General features: G+C 45.6%; 1 protein-coding gene across 1 annotated transcript in view; it reads left to right on the top strand.

The window, feature by feature from the left end:
* The window catches only part of LOC141051169 (uncharacterized), an 872,784-nt gene that overhangs the window by 811,521 nt on the left and 41,269 nt on the right, over positions 1-19,994 (top strand). The window contains exon 43 of the mRNA XM_073548034.1: positions 1,463-1,472. Within this exon, the coding sequence (XP_073404135.1) occupies positions 1,463-1,472 (10 nt within the window). The remainder of the gene's footprint in view (positions 1-1,462; positions 1,473-19,994) is intronic.

Below are 19,994 nucleotides of genomic sequence, written 5' to 3'. Positions count from 1 at the left end.
GGAAACCTGCACTCATCTTTGGAACTTAACCCTTGGTTCATGGTATTTGGTAAGAACTGTGTTCCTGAACTATGTGTGGTTCTTAACCCTTCACTCTTCCCCAATGAGAGCAGTTGGAACTGTCACCTACCGTATGCCTTAATGTGAACCTGTTTCTGGACTCACCTGTGTTCATGCCGCTCCATGGATCAACTTGTGAATCAGCTTTTGGACTTTCCTGTGCTCTTGCTGCATCTGGGATTAACCTATAGACTTGTTCTGGACTTCCCTGTGCTTGCTACATACCTGATTGGACTCTCTCTGCATCACTACATTGTGAACTGCGCCACATCACCTGAGTGTTACACTCACCTTGGATCACATGTTTATGAGGACTCTGTTTTAGGAACTTTACTGAATTGCTATATAGCTTTAGGACTTGTCTCATTTCAGGTTATCAGCATATTGTTTTTGGGTGTCACTGCTGTTATAAAATACACTATTTGCACTAAAGTAACCCGCTTCTGTCTGTTCATTGCCCCACGCTATCAGAATCCTCGAGTTCCTACAATAGTATTACAGGATACTCCAGCCCAAAAGAGGATTCTGCTGGGGCAATGTCACAGTCACAAGCGGACAAGATGTTTTCTATGATTAACTCCTTGCAGCAGGAGGTGGGGGCTTTACAAAGTAAGCTCAGAGACTTGGAGTCCCAGGTGGACCACAATGCACAGGTGTTTGGTCAGGCTCTCCAAGATCTACGTACCAGGACGGAAGTCCAGGAGGCCTTACCTACTGAGCGTATACCGTCCCCCAGTATGCCCAAGTTGCCCCCATTTCGGTTTAATGGTGACCGAAGTCAATTTTGTGGGTTTGTTAATCAATGCATATTATTTTTTGATGTACATGCCTCTTACTACCAGTCTGATAGATCTAAGGTTTTATGTATTATTATGTTGTTGACATCACGGGCTCTGGCTTGGGCAAATCCTATGGTTGAAAGTCACGATACCCGTCTAAATAATTTGGATGATTTTCTGACATCTATGGCGCAAATGTTCGACGATCCCAACCGCCGTGCCAACGCTGAATCTGCCCTGCTGTCATTACACCAGGGGAAGCGCTCAGTCATAGAATATGTTACCGAATTTAAGAGGTTAGTGGTGGATACCAACTGGGAAAACAATGCTTTATTGCCAATTTTTAGGAAAGGTTTATCCAGTGCAATCAAGGATGATGTCATGTCGGACGCTGTTCACACCACAGCGTCCGGCAGGCAGAGGTAGTTCCACCTCCAGCCACTATAGCCTCAGTGGCACCGGCCTGATCTTCAGGCTCTCGGGGGTTAATCCTGCTGGAGACCAGGTTGGATGGTTAGTCACACCCACGGTCTTTAAATAGTCATGCTGGCCTATGGCCGTCGCCGATTATAGCTTGTGTTTCATACCAAGTGGTTCCGGTCTGGAGTGGAGGTGTTGCAGAGAGAGAGATTCGTATCTGGTGTCGTATGATCCGTCGTTATCTTTTCTCCTTCCCATATTTGTGTTTAGTTGTGCCCTGTTCACATTACTGTATATTCCTGTGTGTGTGTGTGGCGCAGTGCAGTTTAAGTTCTCCCTGTCTGTCTTTATTTGTGTGGGGGCTTTGGTGGTGTGTCTCCTCACTGGGTGGAGGGTGGAGGGTTAAGTGCAGGGCTGAGCAGGAGACAAGGAAAGGTTGGAGGCTCAGGCATTTGCACCATCAGCAAAAACCCTGGGTTGAGGGTCAGACAGGGTTTTCCCTAGTTATAGGGACATCACAGGGCCCCCGGGTATTACAGCCTTAGTGGGACTAAGCCCCACATGACAGATGAGCTAGCTCGTTCCGAGTCCCCACAGGAGTTCGAGTCGTTTTTACAACACTGTGTGCGTATTGACATTCGCCTAACTGAACGCAGACAAGAGAAATGGGCAGCTTTAAATCGCATTGCTAATTTTTCTCTTCCATCTAGGGAAACTACAGGCAAAAACCCGCGGGAGACCGAGGAGGTGCCTATGCAAGTGGACTCGCTACAAAGACGTGAGAATAATGAACGCCGGGAATACCATTTCCGTGAACGATTATGTTTTTATTGCGGTCAATCAGACCATTTCCTCATTAATTGTCCTAAATGTCCCAGGCGACCTAACAAGGTCTTAGCGGCAGTAGGGGATTATGACAATACGGATGCTGAGTCTGAAGTTTCGGAGACCAGTCTACACCTAGACGCTGTGTTTCCCCCAACATTGATGTCGACTTCCCCTAAAGATCAAGGGGAAAAATATTCACATTGTTCTCTTCCTATTCAGATTCTGTGGGAAGGTCAGTGGATACCAAGTTCTGCCATGATAGACTCTGGAGCAGGTGGGAATTTCATGGATTCTTCTTTTGCCAGGAAACATGGTATAAAGACACAACTAAGAGCTTCGCCAGTCACCATGGAAACGGTGGATGGTTCCCCATTAACTTCTGGACCAGTAGACCGGGAAACGGTGCTCCTGGAGTGTAAGATGGAACCAGACCATCAGGAAACCCTTTCATTTATGCTAATATCTTCTCATTTTCCTATAATTTTAGGAATTCCCTGGCTACGGTCGCAAAATCCAAACATCAATTGGGAAACAAAGGAGATGTCCTTCCCCTCGAAGGGTAGTCCTACCATCTGTCCAACAGTCACGGTTCCAGTTACCCGGGACGTGGAAGAGGCAATACAGGTACCCACTCTCCCTCTGGTTTACCAGGAATTCGCAGACGTTTGTGACAAAAGGAAGGCAGACCAACTCCCACCACATAGACCATATGACTGCCCCATAGAATTGCTTCCTGGGGCAGCGATCCCTTTTGGCCATGTTTACCCGCTGGCAGCTCCAGAACTAAAAACATTACGAGAGTATATAGATGAGAACCTAGCCAAGGGGTTTATTCGACCATCCTCTTCACCAGCGGGAGCCCCAATATTCTTTGTAAAGAAGAAAGATGGGACTCTAAGACCCTGCATTGACTACCGGGAGCTAAATAAGGTAACCATTCGTAACAGGTACCCGTTGCCGCTAATTCCTGAAATGTTGGAAAGAGTTCGTCAAGCCAAGGTGTTTACCAAATTAGACCTTCGTGGGGCATATAATTTACTCCGTATACGTCCCAGAGACGAATGGAAGACGGCTTTTAGATGCCAGTATGGACATTTTGAATATTTAGTGATGCCATTCGGACTGTGTAACGCTCCTGCTGCTTTTCAACACTTAGCCAATGATATCTTCAGGGATTTATTGGACCATTATGTGGTAATTTACCTGGATGACATCTTAATCTTCTCTGATTCTCTACAGGAACATCAGGACCACGGTCAAGACCGTGCTCAGACATTTAAGAGAGAATCATTTATACATCAAACTCGAAAAATGTGAGTTTCATTGCTCCGAAATGCAATTTCTGGGCTATATTATTTCTCCCCAGGGATTGAACATGGAATCCAGCAAGATCCAGGCTATCATAGACTGGTCGGTACCAGGAAACATCAAAGAGGTACAACGATTTATTGGTTTTGCTAATTTTTATAGACGTTTTATCCGGAATTTTTCGGAAATTGTCCGTCCCATCACTCTCCTTACTAAGAAGGGGAAGAAGTTTGTATGGTCTTCGCAAGTCCAGGAAGCCTTTGACCGCCTCAAGGTTTGTTTTACCATGGCTCTGATATTAATGCATCCGGATCCTGCACTGCCTTTCATCGTGGAGGTGGACGCTTCTGTGCACTGGGAGCTATCCTCTCACAACGAACCGGAGACAAAGGTTTGCTGCACCCGTGTGTCTTCTTTTCGCGCAGGTTATCTTCTGCTGAACTAAATTATGACATTGCAGATAAGGAACTTTTGGCAATCATTTCCGCCTTTAAAGAATGGAGACACCATTTGCAGGGAGCAACTCAACAGGTAGTAGTGCTCACAGATCATCGTAATTTGGAATTTCTTAAATCCGCCAGGTGTCTTTCTCCCCGACAAGCTAGGTGGAGTTTGTTCTTGAACCAGTTTGATTTTATTATCTCGTACCGCCCAGGTTCACGTAATGGGAAGGCCGATGCATTATCCCAAATCCACACAGTGGACTCCGTGCCTGGGACCCCGTCTAAGACCATCTTGTCTGATGCCAATTTCATAGGAGTGCTCCAGGACCGGGACTTGTGGGAGGACATCAAGTTGGCCTATGACGGTGATGCATTTCTTGGTGCTCCACCTGACAACGTGAATCTTGTCTTTCAGAATGGTGTGTGGCTTAGAGATCGACGTATTTACGTCCCAGAGGCTATGAGACTTCGAATCCTCAAATTGGTCCATGACTCCGTATTGGCTGGTCATAGGGGGGTACAGAAGACTCAGGAATTTTTAAGTCGTTTTTTCTGGTGGCCTACCTGCTTAAAAGATGTGAATGAGTATGTCCGCTCTTGTGAGGTTTGTGCCCGGTACAAAGTTCCTCGTGTTTCACCTACTGGTCTTCTCAAACCACTACCCGTACCATCTCGCCCTTGGGGGTCTATTTCAATGGACTTTATTGTGGAGTTACCCACCTCTGGCGGTAAAAACACTATTTTGGTGGTAGTGGACCGTTTAACAAAGGCGGCCCATTTTATTCCTTGTACCGGTCTCCCCTCAGCTACAGAGACAGTGGATCTGGTTATCCAGAACGTTTTCTGGCTGCATGGGGTACCAGATGAGATCATCTCTGACAGGGGAATACAGTTTACCACTAGGTTTTGGAAAGAATTTTGCTCTACGCTCCACATTAATGTTTGCTTGTCTTCTGCATACCATCCTTAGACCAACGGGCAGACCGAACGTACCAATCAAACCTTGGAGCAATATCTACGCTGCTACGTCAGTCATTTGCAGGATGACTGGCTGAAGCTACTTCCTTTAGCGGAATTTTCGTACAACAACTCACAGAGCAGTTCCACGAAGGTAACTCCTTTTTTTGCCAATCTGGGATATCATCCAAATATTCTCCCTAGGTCTCCGGTTGTCTCTTCGGTACCGGCGGTTCAAGACAGAGTGGAGCTGTTGCAACGTAATCTTGAAGTTTTGAAGGACTCTCTGACTGTAGCACAGGAGCGTTACAAGAAGTCAGCTGATAGGTTCCGGAAACCAGCACCTTTGTATAAGGTAGGAAACTCGGTTTGGTTGTCTACCAAGAATCTAAGGTTGGGTGTTCCTTCGCAAAAACTGGGACAGAAGTTCATCGGTCCATTCAAAATTACCGGGATTGTGAGCTCCGTTGCTTGTCGGCTGAAGCTACCACGAACTCTAAAGGTACACCCAGTATTTCATGTTTCTTTATTAAAACCGGTTTCTCCTAACAAGTTTCAGGGACGTATCGTACCACCTCCTCCACCAGTGTTGGTTAATGGCGAAGAACAATTTGTGGTCCAGGACATTATTGATTCAAGACTTCATCGAAACCGGCTTCAGTATCTAGTTAGATGGCAGGGTTACTCTCCTGAAGACGATTCCTGGGAACCAGTAAGTAACATCAATGCTCCCCTGAAGGTTGCTCAGTTTCATCGGAGATACCCAGACAGACCTGGTCCGGGATCGTCCTGAGGCCGTTTCTAGGGGGGGAGTAATGTCAGTATTCCGGGTTTTCTAAATCACCTTATGAATGAATTTGCCCTTTGTTAAAATGGAGGTTGCTGTTTTTGTGTGCCCTACTTCCTGTTCATGTGTATAAAACCGGCTCAGGTGCTACCTTTCCTTGCTGGAGTATTCTGCTTCCTTCAGCTGTGCTGCTGGTTTCTGAGTGTGCTTCTGCTGTGGCTCTGGACATTCCCTGTTCTCTGTAGGAAACCTGCACTCATCTTTGGAACTTAACCCTTGGTTCACGGTATTTGGTAAGAACTGTGTTCCTGAACTATGTGTGGTTCTTAACCCTTCACTCTTCCCCAATGAGAGCAGTTGGAACTGTCACCTACCGTATGTCTTAATGTGAACCTGTTTCTGGACTCACCTGTGTTCATGCCGCTCCATGGATCAACTTGTGAATCAGCTTTTGGACTTTCCTGTGCTCTTGCTGCATCTGGGATTTACCTATAGACTTGTTCTGGACTTCCCTGTGCTTGCTACATACCTGATTGGACTCTCTCTGCATCACTACGTTGTGAACTGCGCCACATCACCTGAGTGTTACACTCACCTTGGATCACATGTTTATGAGGACTCTGTTTTAGGAACTTTACTGAATTGCTATATAGCTTTAGGACTTGTCTCATTTCAGGTTATCAGCATATTGTTTTTGGGTGTCACTGCTGTTATAAAATACACTATTTGCACTAAAGTAACCCGCTTCTGTCTGTTCATTGCCCCACGCTATCAGAATCCTCGAGTTCCTACAATAGTATTACAGCCCGCTCTCTTCTTTCGGCTCCCGGATACCGCTACATCGCCGGTATGAGGTTTTTGTTTTTTTTTCCCAGGCGCGGTTCCTTTAACTGCAGATTCCAGCTCTCCAACGGACCAGTGGCTCCCGTTGGTGTTTCATCGCCCGCGGATCCTTTTTCCGCCATTTTGGCGGATTTTAACTGACCTCAAAAACTGATGTGTGAAACAGGCCTAAGGGGCCACAGAAGGCTGGGATACACAAAGCCACTGCTGAGGCCTTATAAATTGGTTATATAAGAGATCAGGGTTTTATTTACTTTTTTTTTATCTAAATGCTGCTGAGGAAAGAAATTGTCAGCAAGAGCTGAAAGATTTAGTGTGGTCTACTAGTGAGAAATTTGCTACAGATCGTTTACCCAACAAATTGCAATGTGCAAACTTACCCAGAGCTTTAGAAATATAGAAATTAAATTTCAACCTGCAGTTTTCAAACAGCTCCTCAGTCCTCTACTCACAGGGGTACTTTGTGAAGCCCCTCAGTCCACTCCTCATATGGCTCAATGGTGCAGCCCCTAAGTTCTCTTCTCACATGGTTTCATGGTGCAGCCCCTCTGTCCTCTCCTCACATGGTTCCATGGTGCAGCCCCTCAGTCCTCTCCTCACATGGTTCCATGGTGCAGCCCCTCAGTCCTCTCCTCACATGGTTCCATGGTGCAGCCCCTCAGTCCTCTCCTCACATGGCTCTGTGGTGCAGCCCCTCAGTACTCTTCTGACACGGCTCCATGGTGCAGTTCCTCAGTTCTCTCCTCACAGGGCTCCATGGTGCAGCCCCTGAGGCCTCTCCTCACACGGCTCCATGATGCAGCCTCTCAGTCCTCTCCTCACATGGTTCCATAGTGCAGCTCTTAAGTCCTCTCCTCACACGGCTTCCTGGTGCAGCCCCTCAGTTCTCTCCTCACATGGCTCCATGGTGCAGCCCCTCAGTCCTCTTCTCACACAGCTCCATGGTGCAGCTCCTCCGTCCCCTCCTCACATGGCTCTGTGGTGCAGCCCCTCAGTACTCTTCTGACAGGGCTCCATGGTGCAGTTCCTCAGTTCTCTCCTTACATGGCTCCATGGTGCAGCCCCTCAGGCCTCTCCTCACACGGCTCCATGGTGCAGCCTCTCAGTCGTTTCCTCACACGGCTCCATGGTGCAGCCCTTCAGTTCTCTCCTCACATGGCTGCATGGTGCAGCCCCTCAGTCCTCTTCTCACACGGCTCCATGGTGCAGCTCCTCAGTTCTCTCATCACACGGCTCCATGGTGCAGCACCTCTGTATTCTCACACGGCTCCATGGTGCAGCTCCTCAATTCTCTCCTCACACGACTCCATGGTGCAGCCCCTCATTTCCCTCCTGACTAAAATTCTCCATAATTCAGACCTTGCACCTCTGTCTCCAAGACTTCTCCTGTGCTGCACCATTTCTCTGGCATGAACAAACCCACATGATCTGACTGATCCCTAGCTTGCACCTTCTTAAAAGTGCTTTAAAAACACATCTCTTTAAACAATCCTATCACCTCAACTCATTATCCTAACTCTCTCATGTTCCCTCTTTCTAAATATTCAGAACCTGCTCCCTCCTATTCATCTGTCCACACACCCTCCATGCACATGACAACTGCCCTTATAATTGCACTTAAACACACTGGCTGATGACCGGATCATGCAGCTTTATATGAAAATCTCTATTTATTACAATTGCTGGACCTGAAATAACAAGCATGTTTCACCTATTTCCATGTAGATTGTAAGCTTGTGAGCAGCACCCTCGCTCCTACTGTAACTGTTAAAACTATGCTACCTTGTATTGAATTTGTCTGTATATGTCACTGCTTATTTATAAAGTGCTGCGGAATATGTTGGCGCTATATAAATATAATAATAATTATTATTAATATTATGAGCCAGGTAGAATGTATGGGCAGCAGTAAGGACCTGGAAGGAGCCTATACATTGTAGGTTCAACCAACCTTGGCTGCTCTGTGCTTACAGGACCTGTGGTGACCTCACAGTCATGTTATCAGTCACATGCATGGAGGAGTCATTCTAGAATTTTCGGAAAGTAATGTGTATCATGTGACCCCTGACTCCTCCCCTCCTGTGACCTCATCCCAGGTCCTGTGCGCACAGAGCAGCCATATATGTGGTGTGCGGCTCTGCAGGTGGAGGTAGGTGCTGGAGATTCCCCATTACTGGGCACAGGGGACATTAACCCCCTCAGTGCTGCGGTCCCATTCCAGGAGACATAACGTGTTCCCGTCTGTGTCGCTATATCAGGGTCTCTGTCTTTGTTGGATTACATTGGGTCACTTCCCTCCTGACGTCTCTCCCTGCTCTGTTACTGTACAGTCTCCAATATGGCCGTCACCCACTGTGTGTTGTCACTATCAGGAGATATTAACACCTTCCGGACGTGCTCTGGAAGAGTTCCAGGAGGACAAATCTGAGCGTTGTCCCAGTGGAAAGTTGTATGTTCCTGACCAGTGGAAGAAGAGAGTGATGTCTGAAGTTCATTGCTCTGCATTGGCTGGTCATCCAGGTATTTTTGGTACTAGAGATCTGGTGAGTCAGTCTTTTTGGTGGCCCTCCTTGTCTCGTGATGTCAGGAATTTTGTGCAGTCCTGTGGGACGTGCTCCCGGTCTAAATCGTGTTCTCGCTCTAGTGGGTTGTTGATGCCTTTGCCTGTCCCCAAGAGGCCATGGACCCATATTTCAATGGATTTCATCTCTGATATGCCTGTCTCTCAAAGGATGACTGTTATTTGGGTGATTTGTGATAGGTTCTCTAAGATGATTCATCTTGTACCACTCCCTAAGTTGCCGTCTTCCTCTGAGTTGGTGCCCCTGTTTTTACAACAGGTGGTTCGCTTGCACGGGATTCCTGAGAACATTGTATCTGACAGAGGAGTTCAGTTTGTGTCTAGATTTTGGAGAACTTTCTGTTCCAAGCTGGGAATTCAGTTGTCCTCCTCTGCTTTTCACCCTCAGACCAATGGGCAGACAGAGAGAACAAACCAGACCTTGGAGTCATATTTGAGATGTTTTATTTCTGCTGATCAGGATGATTGGGTTTCATTTTTGCCCTTGGCTGAATTTGCTTTAAATAATAGAGCTAGTTCTGCCACTTTGATGTCACCTTTTTTTGTAACTTTGGGTTTCATCCTTGATTTTCTTCAGGGCAGGTGGAGCCCTCTGCCTGCCCAGGTGTTGACACTGTGGTGGAGAGAATGCACCAGATCTGGGACCAAGTGGTGGATAAGTTATCTCTCTCTCCCAGGAAAAGGCCCAGCGGTTTTCCAACCGACATAGGACCATTGGTCCCCAGTTTAAGGTTGGTGATATGGTGTGGTTATCATCAAAAAATATTGCTATGAAGGTGGCTTCTCCTAAGTTTAAGCCTAGATTTATTGGACCTTACAAGATTTTGGAGATTATTAATCCGATCTCTTTTCATTTGGCTCTTCCTGTCACATTTAAAATCCATAATGTGTTCCATAAATCTTTGTTGAAGAGGTTTGTTGAACCTGTTGTTCCGGGGGTGGCACCTCCAGACCCTGTATTGGTTGAAGGTTACATGGAATATGAGGTAGAGAAGATACTGGATTCCCGTCTGGCTAGATGGAGACTCCAGTATTTGGTTAAGTGGAAGGGTTATGGTCAGGAGGATAATTCCTGGGTCTCTGCCTCTGATATTCATGCCAAAAGATTGGTGCGTGCCTTTCATCGGGCTCACCTTGATCGCCCTGGTGGCGTGGTTGAGGGTTCGGTGACCCCTCCTCAAGGGGGAGGTACTGTTGTGAGTTCATTTTCCCCTTCACTACTGAGGCCCGAGGAACTCCCTCTTCTGGTAAAGAAAGGTAGTGAGCCTGATTATCAAACACCTGAGTCTGATGATGATGACTGGCTGAGTGGAGTTACTGACTGGATATAAGGCTGCCGACGCCCTTCTGCCCTGCGGGTGATTTCTCTGTGGGATCCTTGGAGACCAGTCTGAATTCCTTCTCCTCTAAAGCTAAGTTTTCTGCTCGGCCTTTTGCATTTGTGCTTAGACTTTGTTTTGCTTTGTTTTTCTGGATTTCTGCCATTCCCTGCTGGGGTGTGCTTAATTCCTTTAGCTCTGTCTTCTGAAAATACCTGAGTGCTGATTTAGTTTTTGAAGCCTAGCTGCTTCAGGGTCTTTTTCATATCAGCTTGTTGGCTTTTGTCTTTGATAGGGTTTTGGCAGATTGCAGACAGCAACCTTCCTTTCCTGTTCTGTTTAGCTAGCTTGAGCCCCATCGTTTGCTCAGCCTATCTTTCTATCTGTGTGAGTGTTTTTTCATCTTGCTTCACCGCCATTATATGTTGGGGGCTGCCTTTTACTTTGGGGTCTGCTCTGGGGCAGTTTAGATTTCCTTTTCTGTCTTTAGGCTGTTTAGCGCTCCGGCTGTGATCGAGGGGTCTAGGGCATCGTAGGAACCCCCCATGGCTACTGCTAGTTGTGTTGATAGGTTCAGGGGTCTGCAATCTGATAGTTGCCAACTTCTCTGGTTTTCTGGACGTAGCTTCTATTTTTGTGTCTGCCTCATACGGTGACTCAATCATAACAGAATCACCCGCCATACCACAGATCCTAGGGTACTCAGTAGCAGGAAAGAATTGTAACAAAAAAAAAAGTGTGTATATTTTTTCCTCTATATCTCTGAGGCCGTAGGGGGAATTTTTTTTCTCTCAATGGAGATAAAGCAATTGTCTGATCGTGTGGAGCAGCTCGCTGCGGAAGTGCGGGGAATTTCCGCCTACCTTGCTCATTCACATGCTGCTGAACCAAAGATTCCTACACCTGATGTATTTTTTGGGGATCGGTCTAAATTTTTGAATTTCAAAAATAATTGTAAATTATTTTTTGCCTTGAAGCCTAACTCGCCAGGGAGCTCTGCGCAGCAGGTTAAAATTGTCATCTCTTTGCTGCGTGGCGATCCCCAGGATTGGGCGTTTTCTTTGAAACCAGATGATCCTATTCTGACTAATGTGAACGCATTTTTTCAGGCCTTGGGGTTGTTGTATGACGAACCTAATGCCATTGATCAGGCTGAAAAGACCCTGCTGGCATTGAACCAGGGTCGTGATTCTGCAGAATTGTACTGTCAAAAATTCCAAAAGTGGGCAGTACTTACTACCTGTAATGATAATGCCTTGGCTGCTCTCTTTCGGAAGGGGTTATCAGAAGCTGTAAAAGATACTATGGTGGGATTTCCTGTTCCCTCTGGTCTTGACGATTCTATGTCATTAGCCATTCAGGTTGATCGGCGTTTGCGCGAATGCAAAGCTGCACGAGAGGTGTTGCCACCTGTTGAACAAATGTCTGAACCTATGCAATGTGATATTTTTCCAGAGAGCAGCGTCAGGAGTTCACAAGGCGTAATAAGTTGTGTTTTTTCAGTGGAGATGGCTCGCATATTATTTCTGTCTGTCCTAAACGAGAGAAACGCTTTGAACACACGTTTTCTGTTGGTGGTGTTCAACCTAAGTTTCTTCTGGCTATTACTCTGATCTGCTCCCTGTCCACATTTTCCGCCAAGGCTTTTGTGGATTCGGGAGCAGCCCTAAACCTAATGGACTTGGATTTTGCTAAACGTTGTGGATTTCCGATGACACCTCTGCAGACGCCTATCCCTTTGAGGGGGATTGATGCTACTCCTTTGGCTAAAAATAAACCTCAGTTTTGGACCCAGGTGGTAATGCGGGTCGCCCCAGACCATCAAGAAAATTGCAGATTTTTGGTGTTGCATAATCTGCATGATACTATTGTTCTGGGGTTTCCCTGGTTACAAATTCATAATCCAGTTTTGGATTGGAAATCTGTGTCTGTGGTGAGTTGTGAGTTGGGGTTGTTGTGCCTTTAGTGAGGCTCCGGTGTTTTCCACCTCTCCTCAGTCGCATGATGTTTCTGATTATTTGGCGGACTTTTATGATGTATTTAGTGAGAATGAGTCTGCGTCTCTGCCTCCTCATAGGAGTTATGATTGTGCAATTGAACTGAGCCCGGGGTGTAAATTTCCCAAGGGTCGGCTCTTCAATCTATCTGTACCCGAGCACGAGGCTATGCGATCCTATATTAAGGAGGCGTTGGAGAAGGGTCATATTAGACCATCCTCGTCACCCTTAGGTGCCGGGTTTTTTTTGTAGCCAAAAAGGATGGATCATTAAGACCTTGTATTGATTATCGTGCCCTCAACAAAATTACTGTTAAATATCAGTATCCGTTACCCCTGATTTCTGATCTATTCTCCAGAGTTAAAGGTACTTGCTGGTTTACCAAGCTTGACCTCAGGGGGGCGTATAATCTTATTCGCATTAAGCATGGGGATGAATGGAAGACGGCGTTTAATACTCCGGAGGGACATTTTGAGTACCTGGTGATGCCTTTTGGGCTCACTAATGCCCATTCTGTCTTCCAGTGCTTCATGAACGATATTTTCAGAGATTTTGTCAATCAATTTTTGATTATCTATCTGGATGATATTTTGATCTTCTCCAAGGATTGGGATTCTCATGTGGAACATATTCGGACTGTGTTCCGGATCTTGAGGGAGAATTCCCTGTATGTCAAAGGATCTAAATGCCTTTTTGGAGTACAGAGGATTTCTTTTTTGGGATTTATTTTGTCCCCGTCAACTATTGAAATGGACACGGCCAAGGTACAGGCCATTTACGATTGGGTTCAGCCCACTTCTTTGAAGGCCCTCCAGAAGTTTTTGGGTTTTGCTAATTTTTATCGGAAATTTATAGCAAAATTTTCTAGTATTGCCAAGCCATTGACTGATTTGACTAAGAAGGGTGCTGATGTTTTAAATTGGTCTCCGGAGGCTGTTTCTTCCTTTCAGGAGCTGAAGCGAAGATTCACCTCCGCCCCGGTTTTGCGGCAACCTGATGTCTCACTTCCGTTCCAGGTAGAGGTGGATGCTTCTGAGATTGGTGCAGGAGCTGTTTTGTCCCAAAAGGATCCTGTAACATCTAAAATGAATCCCTGTGCTTTCTTTTCCCGAAGGTTCTCTCCATCTGAACGTAACTATGATGTGGGGAATCGGGAACTGTTGGCCATGAAATGGGCATTTGAGGAGTGGAGACATTGGTTGGAGGGAGCTAAGCATCAAGTCGTGGTCCTCACTGACCACAAGAATTTGATTTACCTAGAGTCGGCTAAGCGCTTGAACCCTAGACAGGCTAGGTGGGCCTTGTTTTTTACACGTTTTGATTTTGTGGTTTCTTTTCTTCCTGGAACTAAGAATGTCAAGGCAGACGCCCTCTCTAGGAGCTTCTTTGCTGATTCTCCTGTGGTGACCAAGCCTGCTACCATCTTAGGCGAAGGGGTAGTTCTTTCTGCCATCTCGCCCGATTTGGGATGTGCTCTGGAAGAGTTCCAGGAGGACAAACCTGAGCGTTGTCCCAGTGGAAAGTTGTATGTTCCTGACCAGTGGAGGAAGAGAGTGATGTCTGAAGTTCATTGCTCTGCATTGGTTGGTCATCCAGGTATTTTTGGTACTAGAGATCTGGTGAGTCGGTTTTTTTGGTGGCCCTCCTTGTCTCGTGATGTCAGGAATTTTGTGCAGTCCTGTGGGACGTGCTCCCGGTCTAAATCGTGTTCTCGCTCTAGTGGGTTGTTGATGCCTTTGCCTGTCCCCAAGAGGCCATGGACCCATATTTCAATGGATTTCATCTCTGATATGCCTGTCTCTCAAAGGATGACTGTTATTTGGGTGATTTGTGATAGGTTCTCTAAGATGGTTCATCTTGTACCACTCCCTAAGTTGCCGTCTTCCTCTGAGTTGGTGCCCCTGTTTTTACAACAGGTGGTTCGCTTGCACGGGATTCCTGAGAACATTGTATCTGACAGAGAAGTCCAGTTTGTGTCTAGATTTTGGAGAACTTTCTGTTCCAAGCTGGGAATTCAGTTGTCCTTCTCCTCTGCTTTTCACCCTCAGACCAATGGGCAGACAGAGAGAACAAACCAGACCTTGGAGTCATATTTGAGATGTTTTATTTCTGCTGATCAGGATGATTGGGTTTCATTTTTGCCCTTGGCCGAATTTGCTTTAAATAATAGAGCTAGTTCTGCCACTTTGATGTCACCTTTTTTTTGTAACTTTGGGTTTCATCCTCGATTTTCTTCAGGGCAGGTGGAGCCCTCTGCCTGCCCAGGTGTTGACACTGTGGTGGAGAGAATGCACCAGATCTGGGACCAAGTGGTGGATAAGTTATCTCTCTCCCAGGAAAAGGCCCAGCGGTTTTCCAACCGACATAGGACCATTGGTCCCCAGTTTAAGGTTGGTGATATGGTGTGGTTATCATCAAAAAATATTGCTATGAAGGTGGCTTCTCCTAAGTTTAAGCCTAGATTTATTGGACCTTACAAGATTTTGGAGATTATTAATCCGGTCTCTTTTCGTTTGGCTCTTCCTGTCACATTTAAAATCCATAATGTGTTCCATAAATCTTTGTTGAAGAGGTTTGTTGAACCTGTTCCGGGGGTGGCACCTCCAGACCCTGTATTGGTTGAAGGTAACATGGAATATGAGGTAGAGAAAGTACTGGATTCCCGTCTGGCTAGACGGAGACTCCAGTATTTGGTTAAGTGGAAGGGTTATGGTCAGGAGGATAATTCCTGGGTCTCTGCCTCTGATATTCATGCCAAAAAGATTGGTGCGTGCCTTTCATCGGGCTCACCCTGATCGCCCTGGTGGTGTGGTTGAGGGTTCGGTGACCCCTCCTCAAGGGGGAGGTACTGTTGTGAGTTCATTTTCCCCTTCACTACTGAGGCCCGAGGAACTCCCTCTTCTGGTAAAGAAAGGTAGTGAGCCTGATTATCAAACACCTGATGATGATGACTGGCTGAGTGGAGTTACTGACTGGATATAAGGCTGCCGACGCCCTTCTGCCCTGCGGGTGATTTCTCTGTGGGATCCTTGGAGACCAGTCTGAATTCCTTCTCCTCTAAAGCTAAGTTTTCTGCTCGGTCTTTTGCATTTGTGCTTAGACTTTGTTTTGCTTTGTTTTTCTGGATTTCTGCCATTCCCTGCTGGGGTGTGCTTAATTCCTTTAGCTCTGTCTTCTGAAAATACCTGAGTGCTGATTTAGTTTTTGAAGCCTAGCTGCTTCAGGGTCTTTTTCATATCAGCTTGTTGGCTTTTGTCTTTGATAGGGTTTTGGTAGATTGCAGACAGCAACCTTCCTTTCCTGTTCTGTTTAGCTAGCTTGGGCCCCATCGTTTGCTCAGCCTATCTTTCTATCTGTGTGAGTGTTTTTTCATCTTGCTTCACCGCCATTATATGTTGGGGGCTGCCTTTTACTTTGGGGTCTGCTTTGGGGCAGTTTAGATTTCCTTTTCTGTCTTTAGGCTATTTAGCGCTCCGGCTGTGATCGAGGGGTCTAGGGCATCGTAGGAACCCCCCACGGCTACTGCTAGTTGTGTTGATAGGTTCAGGGGTCTGCAATCTGATTGTTGCCAACTTCTCTGGTTTTCTGGACGTAGCTTCTATTTTTTGTGTCTGCCTCCTACGGTGACTCAATCATAACAGCTGAGAGCCTTCGGAGTTAGGGGGGCACTCCTTGCATCCTTCTTCAACTCTGTTGTGGCATCAGTCATCTTCTTTGGTGTGGCGTGCTTGGGTAGTGGCATATCAACCAGGGACAGGAATAGTCTGGACAAACTGATTAGAAGGGCCAGTTCTGTCCTGGGATGCCCCCTTGATCCAGTTCAGGAAGTAGGCGACAGGAGGATACTGGCCAAGGTGAGCTACATGGTGCAGAATGATTCCCATCCCATGCATGAGACCGTGACAAAGATGTGCAGTACTGTCAGTGACCGGCTACTTCATTTTAAATGTGAGAGGGAGCGCTATCGAAAGTCCTTCCTTCCTGCTGCAGTTAGACTGTATAAACAGCACTATCCAAAACGGAGAACGACCCAAACAGTGAACTGATAGATCCAAAGTTGTGATAGTCCGGTTATATCTTTTTATTTCGTATATGTACCTACCTACTGTCAATGTAATGCCTTTATGCATCTGTATCTGTACTTGTTCCTGCCTTGCTGCTGTAATGCTCTGAATTTCCCCATGGTGGGACTATTAAAGGATTATCTTATCTTATCTTAATATTGCAATTGTTATCGATCACAGTATTTAGCAGGAAATCAGATGGAGGGAGCCCTCTCTGATCAGCGCCCCCGCAATGCCATCGCGAGGGGTCGATCATTGCCATGGTTACCCGAGGTCGGCATAACAACATCCAGGTCACCAGAGCTAGCAAACTTGCTAGATCATGCTCAGAGCATGAAGTATCAAGTTTGTCAATGCAGCCCTGACAGTTTGTAAAGCTCCTGCATAGTGGGACAAAGTAAAGAAGTAAAAAAAATTTTAAAAATATTTTCTTAAAAAAAAAAAAAAAATAATTAAACAATAAATAAATAATTTTCAGTGTAATTCTCTGAAATACGTGATTCAGTTGGAACCCCCTTTGGAAGATTCCCTATAATGAGGCAGATGGAGTCTCTGTGGACACTGTCTGGCCTGTGATTTGGTGGTGTCCGTCTTTTTATGCGTGCATAAAAGCACAGTAGCAAACAGTTTTGTGCACTTCTTAAAAGGACACAGCTGAATGGAATAACACTGTTGCCTCGTTATAGTGAATGGATCCTTCTGGGTTGTGTGGGGAGGTTGAACTGACGGACAGGTCTGCCTGTGGTGAGAGGCAGAGGGACAGCGCAGTGTAGGTACAGGGGCGCTGAGATAAAGAGAAAGGGGTGCCGTGTTGCAGTTTGACCATTAGAAGGCAGTGGGGAGTGTAGGAGAGTGACTGTGTAACTGCCATTGGTCAAGGTAACTGTCAGGTGATAGTGGGCGGAGCTACCAGGACTGGGAGTATAAAGGCTGAGGGAAGGTTCTGGAAAGTCCAGTCAGCCAGTGGAGCTCACTAGTGAGAAGGATCTGCCGTAGAGAGAAAGTCAGCAAAAAGCCTTCAGAGAGAAAACTGACAGTTGAGACTGTTACGGGGGTGGCCCAGAGGACAGTAGCCGCAGACGGAGACGGTCTGGGGGTACCAAGTGACGGCGTACTTTGAATGGTGAAGCACTGTGGTGGATGTGCCTAGGGCAGCCACAGTGGGAAGAGCCACAAAGGACGCCACGACGGTGAAAATAAGAAGTGAAGGTACCCGGGTCTATGAGCAAAAAGGACTGTGAAATTCCTGTGATGAATTGCGGTGGTCATCAGAGAGGCGGACAATAAAAACGGACCTGTTGAATATAACCCCTGTCTCAGTCTCGTGTCTGTCGGCGGCAAGAAGTGGGTCACCCCCCATTCCTGTTGGATCACTCCCTCGCCTATCCTACAGTTGTATCTGAATTATGTCACTTGGAGATTTAGTTGGAAATCCTGAAGTAATTCCTCAGCGTAAAACACTGGATAAATGTGACCTTTTTAGACGTGTGTACCTCTGAAAGGAAGGACCCCACTGAACAGAGGCCAGACGGAGTCCAGAGTAACTCTTCTGCCTGCCTCATTATAGTGAATGGATCCTTTTGGGGGTTTTGTATGCATCACGCCACTTGGAGATTTGAATGGATTCCCCAAAGTAAGTGCTCAGCGTAGAGAACAGGATAACTGTGATCCCAAACGTAATGTAAAATGTTCCCAATAAAAGTTTTAACACAATCCACTCAGGTCCGTCATCTGTTAATGGAAATATAGGGGACTTCCACGATACTGGTAGCACAAAGGCTTTGGAGAAGCAGAATGGCTCCTCGCACCCCAAAAGAAATTCATCAAATTCTGCGCTCCCAAATCTAAATTGCCATCTACCATCTGAGCCCCACAGTGTGCCTTAACCACATTTAGAGTCCAAATGTTTGGCATTTCTGTAGCGAATAAAACGTACTGGTCACAACAGCGTACTGGTCACTACAACGGCAATTTGCAATTTTAACTCACCAACATCCACTGCTGCTTGTTTCTGGAAAACACCCATGGAGTCAAAAATCGTCACTACACCTGTAGATAAATTCACAAAAGAGTATAATTTCCAAAATGGGGTCACTTGAGGGGGATTCTGCTCTTTTAGCAATTACGGGCTCTGTATATGGTGTCTGGCAACTCTTCTAGGAAAATCTGCTCTCCAGTTGGCAAATAGCCCTTCGTCCCGCCTGTGTCTCATCGTATGACTAAAGCAGTACTGTACAGCCATATAAAGGGTATTTCTACATTAAGCAGAAATTATATACTACCAAATAAGGACTTTCGTATTTCAGCTGAAAGAAGAGATCCATATAATGTTAAAGTAATGTGTTCCAAGCTTTATTATTGTAAATTTAAAATACAAAAGAAGGCACAAAAACAAAATAGCAGTGTCCAGCAGGGGGTTCCTAGCCCTATCACAGGTGAGTATATCACCCTGTGCGCCTTTAAGCAAGTTGTATTTTCACCCAGGAATTCTATGAATAGCCATGTCATCAGCAGGGGTAAATGGGGTAAATATTTCTCACAGGGTTAATATATGCCACAGTGGTATGGAGAATATAATAAATTAAAGGGGTCACAAGCCCCTATTACCCAATTGCTGTATGGTTTCAGAGATGACTTGGTCGAGATATTAAATAAGATAATAGAATAGGTAAGCTGTATACAAGTATAATAACCATGGCCTTAATGTAGCCTATAAAGGGTACTAAAGATATTCCACATTGCTATACGCATATGTATATGTTAGTATATAACATGTAGACAAGCAGGGAAGATGCGCTGCAATAATGTAAAAAGAATATCTCACTGTACCTTGATTATATAACCTCAGGACCATGTAATAAGCAGTCAGGACAGGCAAGGAATCCCCCCCTCCACCCCGACTGGACACATTGCTCTTTTGTTTTTGTGCCTTCTTTTGTATTTTAAATTTACAATAATAAAGCTTGGAACATTGTTTTAACATTATATCATTCTTTTTTTTTTTTGGTTGTAAAATCCATAAGTCCGTATTTGGTAGTATGTCATTTTGAAGTGTCATAAGTTTATTTGTGTGGACATTTTTGGACATAATGAAGCAGAAATTGTGGGACAAGTTTTGGTTCTAATTTTTCCCCTTTCCGGTGTTTAAAATCTGGGGTTAAAACAAAATTTTGGTAATTATTTTTTCTTCACAGTCCAATGGTATCAAATTATGTGACCCATCTGTGGTGTCAATATGATCACTGCACCCCTCGAATAATTCCTCAAGAGGTGGAGTTTGTAAAATGGTGTCTCTTATGGGGGTTCTCCTGTTCTAGCACCCTAAGGGCTCTGCCATTGTGACATGACATCCTAAAACCTGTCCAGTAAAATCTTTACTCCAATATCTCAGCGTACTCTGGAAAAATTGGACAACAAATTTTAGAGTCCATTTTCTCCTGTTTCTCTTGTGAAAAGAAAAAATTTGGGGCTAAAACAACGTTTTGTTGGAAAAATATGATTTTTTTTTATTTTCACGTCTCTACGTTATAAACTTCGATGAAGCACTTGGCGCTTGTGCTCGCCACACATCTAGATACATTTCTTGAGGGGTCTAGTTTCCAAAATGG

This window comes from Dendrobates tinctorius, unplaced genomic scaffold (assembly GCF_039654945.1).
Source record: "Dendrobates tinctorius isolate UK_male_01 unplaced genomic scaffold, ASM3965494v1 ptg000155l, whole genome shotgun sequence".
Taxonomy (NCBI): Eukaryota; Metazoa; Chordata; class Amphibia; order Anura; family Dendrobatidae; genus Dendrobates; species Dendrobates tinctorius.
Note: the sequence above shows the minus strand (reverse complement) of the source record. Positions and strands in the feature narration are given on the sequence as shown.